The sequence below is a fragment of the Penaeus vannamei genome, chromosome 14, assembly GCF_042767895.1.
Source record: "Penaeus vannamei isolate JL-2024 chromosome 14, ASM4276789v1, whole genome shotgun sequence".
In the NCBI taxonomy this organism is placed as follows: domain Eukaryota; kingdom Metazoa; phylum Arthropoda; class Malacostraca; order Decapoda; family Penaeidae; genus Penaeus; species Penaeus vannamei.
In genome coordinates this window covers 1,943,327-1,948,326 of record NC_091562.1, presented here as the reverse complement: position 1 = coordinate 1,948,326, position 5,000 = coordinate 1,943,327, and the positions used below count along the sequence as shown (strand labels likewise).

The following is a 5,000-nucleotide window of genomic DNA, read 5'->3' as shown; positions in this document are numbered from 1 at the left end:
AGATGCCAATGCCACACAAAATACACTTTTCAATACTGATAGTGATAGATTCAATATTTTATTACATATATTCCCGTGCACAACACACACACACACACACACACACACACACACACACACACACACACACACACACACACACACACACACACACACACACACACACACACACACACACATACACACACACACACACACACATATATATATATATATATATATATATACATATATATACACACATATACATATATACATACATGTATACATATATACATACATATATACATACATTTATATATATATATATATATATATATATATATATATATATATATATATACATATATATATATATATATATATATATATATATATATATATATATATATATATATATATATATATATATACAGTATATATATAAAGATAGAGAGGAGGGACAAACAGTAATACAGCGACAAGAAAAAGCGACTAACGGTCCGCATTCCTGAGTTTTTCTCTCTTCACTTGGCACGAGCATCTAACACACCCTGACGGAGGTGGCACTTCCCGGGATCAAGGGAGGATCAGACAGTGCCACTTCTCCGCTCTGTGCTCCCGCCGCCCTCAGCCTGAGCCGGGATGACCGCCGCCGTCCGCACTGCTTACACGGGGGCGGAGCAAAGTGCGAAAGGGATACGGGAGGGAGGGAAGGAGAAAGAGGGAGGGAGGGAGGGAAGGAAGGAGGAAGGGGAGGAGGGAGAGAAAGAGGGAGGGATGGGAGGAGGAAGGGGAGGGGGAGAGAGAAAGAGGGAGGGAGGGAAGGAGGAAGAGGAGGGAGAGAAAGAGGGAGGGAGGGAGGGAGGAAGGGGACCAGGGAGAAAAATAGAGAGGGAGGGATGGAGGAAGGAGAGGAGGGAGAGGAGAAGGGATGGAAGGAAAGAGGGAAGGAAGAAGGAGAGGAGGGAGAGAAGGAGGAAGGGAGGGAGGGAATGAAAGAGGGACGTAAGAAGGGGAGGAGGGAGGAAGGGAAGTAGGAAGGTGATGTGAAAGGGAAAGAGGGAGAGAAGGGTGAAAGGGAGGCAGGCAGGAAGGAAAAGGAGGAGGAAGGAGAGTAGTTGTAGTAGTAGTAGTAGGGGGAGGAGGAGGAGGAGGAGGAGGAGGAGGAGGAGGAGGAGAAGAAGAAGAAGAAGAAGAAGAAGAAGAAGAAGAAGAAGAAGAAGAAGAAGAAGAGGAAGAAGAAGAAGAAGAAGGAGTAGAAGAAGGAGTAGGAGACGGAGTAGGAGAAGGAGTAGGAGGAGGAAAGAAGGGATAGAAGAGGAGAGGAAGAAAATGAAGCGGGGAGGAAAGGAAGGTCAACAACAGAACCTGATATCCGATGACGAAAAATTATAAGAATAAAAGCTTCCCTCATAGGACATGCTACGTTATAACAAAAAAATAAATACATCAATAAATAAATAAAAGAAAAAAAGAAAAACAAAAGAAAATCATCATAACAAATAACACGACGGAGCCCAAAAGTTATCAGTCCCTTTTATGGATGGAATCTGTGTGGACGTTGCTCTTCAAACTGAATTTTCTTTTATGGCAGCGCGGGAAAAAAATGTATCACGCGTGTAATTCAGCATCGAGATATCTCATGCAGGGAAAACATATAAACGCAATGATTTTTATTATTTTTTTCTTACTAAAATAATGTTCTTTCGAGTCTTTCGAGTTCGTGTAACCTTGCGTCCGGATATAAACAAATATGTAAAGCGTCGGTGGCGTTCGCGTAACTTAGCATCCGGATTGAAACAAATATGCAAAGCCATCGGTGATCCTGCGGCCTCCGGATTCACGGCTTAATCCGGATATTAAGGACAAAGGTGTTTACGAGATCGGTTTATGGAAATATCTGACTGGTGGTTTGGACTGGAACTCTGGCGAGGCATTTGGCTCTTGCGAGTTGCGCGATCTGTCCTTTGGAGAGACTAAAATCATCTGTAATTCACCCGCAAACACACACACACACACACACACACACACACACACACACACACACACACACACACACACACACACACACACACACACATAAACAAACACACACACATATATATGTGTGTGTGCGTGTGTGTGTACGTGTACGTTTGCGTGTACTTGCGCGTATGCATATGTACACGTATGAGTGCGTGTGCATTACGGACACAGAGAAGAGGGCCTGGCACCGTATCCGACTCACCTGCGACGGCCGCTTCTGCAAGGTGCCCTCGTACGTGATCTTCCGGTACTCTTTTCGCCCCAGACTCGGGCTCGCGCTGCCAGCTGCAAGGGAAAAAAAGGCATTAGACGAATCATTTAAATAAATGAAAATGGTTTAGGAGAGGTGGTATTACTTATTTGTTTCTGATTTCTTTTTTTTAAATATTTTTTTCCATCTTATTAGAGTCTGTTTTCATGTTTTTTTTGTTAATTCTTTGTCTATATCTTATTATACAGTTTCTTACATTAATTTCTGACTGTCTTCATATCAATATATTCTTGTTTTCTTTCTACATATATGTATTAATAATCATCAAACTGTGTATTATATTTATTACATCAAACTAATTAAGTAAATTATTATCGTCGACTTTTTTTATTCATCATTATTGTTCTTGACATTAAAAAACAATCAACACAATTATTGTACATTTTCATTATCAGTATTCTAAACATTACATTTACTATTATATCAATCTCACTTCCAATTATTTCTTTTCTCTGTCGTTTTATTCATATTTTTTCGCGTTCTTGGATTAGAATTATTATCGTAATTAAGATGATTTAAACTAGCGGGGTATTGGTATTTCCTCCTAATTATGTCGGTACCTTGTTATTTTCTTTAAGGAATATTTTTCAGTATCATTTGTATGATGATTATTAGCATTATCACCAATTAGCACTGCCACTATCATTATCGCTGTTATTATTAATACTACACCGCTTCATGATCTTTGTACTGATTATCAATAGCATTACTACTATCACTATCATTTGCATAACCATTATCATCATGATAATAATCATTATTATTTTTGTCATTTACCAGCATAATCATTATCTTTCTTCATTATCATCAACACTGTCCTCATCATAATTGTTAGTACTATTTACAACGTTATCCTGATTATTATCATCATTGTTATTGTCATTATTATTAGCATCATTGTTATCATTAGTTTTACCATTACTGATTCCATTATCACCATTATATATACACAGTTGTAAATTCCATTAGTATTCCTGGTCATGATCACCATACCCCTTATCATTATTATGCTTAAACCATTATTTCATCACTATCGCTAAGGGTACACTCATCACCACCATGATTAATAAATGTTTAATGCGTTGAGTCACCATCACCATCGGCAATATAACCGATACACAGTTTTACGACACCATCATCTGTGATTTAATGTTATCAGTAAGACGTTTCTGTGTTAACACTTCGTAAGCTCTGTCGTTTAATATTTTTTCACCTTTCTTTATGGTCGGTATTAATCTTTTTAACTCTCTTTAATGTCCAATTAATAATAAAAAAAACGGATGAATTTTGAAGATGTAACATGCGTACTGCTTTTAATATTATCATAATTTGCCCTTTCTCTTCTTTATCATTGTGTTTTTTTTATTGTAAACCATGCCTTTGTATACCTTCATACCTCGCTCAAACTGGTCGGGTGAAAACAGTGAACGGAAAAGACCTTCGAGATACTTAATATCTATTTCATCGTCTCGGGTTACGCGATCTGTTGGAAATAAAACAAATGGATACACACACATAGGTATAATACGTTCTGCCATCAGAATAGGGGATGGTGGAATAGGATTTAGATTTTGAAATAAATTTTTTTTATGTTTATAAGGGCATAAAAGTAGATGTGAAGTTCAAATAGATGTAGCATAAATCGGTTCGTATCAGGTAAATTCTCTAAAACAATTAACACACACACACACACACACACACACACACACACACACACACACACACATATATATATATATATATATATATATATATATATGCATATATATATGCATATACATATACATACATATACATATACATATACATATACCTACACATGCACATACACACATACATACAAACATTATATATATATATATATATATATATATATATATATATATATATATATATATATACGCACACACACACACACACACACACACACACACACACATACACACACACACACACACACACACACACACACACACACACACACACACACACACACACACACACACACACACACACACACACACACACACACACATATATATATATATATATATATATATATATATATATTTATATACACATAGATATATCTATATATATATGTGTACACATATATATATATATACATATATATATATATATATATATACATATATATATATACACACATATATACATATACATATGCATATGTGTATATATATATGAATATGTATATATATATATATATATATATATATATATATATATATATATATATATATATATAGAGAGAGAGAGAGAGAGAGAGAGAGAGAGAGAGAGAGAGAGAGAGAGAGAGAGAGAGAGAGAGAGAGAAAGAGAAAGATAAGGGAGAGAGAGAGAGGGTAGAACGTGACAGTATATGTATTACTCGGAATGCCCTTTGTATCTCAAGGAATTCAAGGCATTAATGCTGATTTGGGGGGAATTAACACGGAGGTTTAAAACAGTTCCTCCTGGTGTTTTTTGCCAATAAAGTTGAATTTTATTGATAGCTGGTTCTTAAGGGCAGATCAAGGAAGAAAGGGGAAGGTGCTTACTAATAACAAATAACATTGATTGTAAATTGTTCACCCTGGACTGTGTAAAGCTTATCCGCGCTCTCTCTCTCTCCCTCCCTTTTCCTCTTCCTCTCTCTATCTCTCTATATCTCTCTCTCTCCCTCTCTCTTACACACACACCCACACCCACACACCTACAT

At 36.6% G+C, this 5,000-nt stretch overlaps 1 protein-coding gene across 1 annotated transcript in view; it reads right to left on the bottom strand.

Moving 5' to 3' along the window:
- Positions 1-5,000, bottom strand: part of LOC113803830 (uncharacterized) — a gene marked incomplete in the record, with an annotated part of 518,353 nt that overhangs the window by 138,217 nt on the left and 375,136 nt on the right. Inside the window, 2 exon segments of the mRNA XM_070129566.1 lie at positions 2,210-2,292; positions 3,675-3,761. Coding sequence (XP_069985667.1) covers positions 2,210-2,292; positions 3,675-3,761 — 170 coding nt within the window.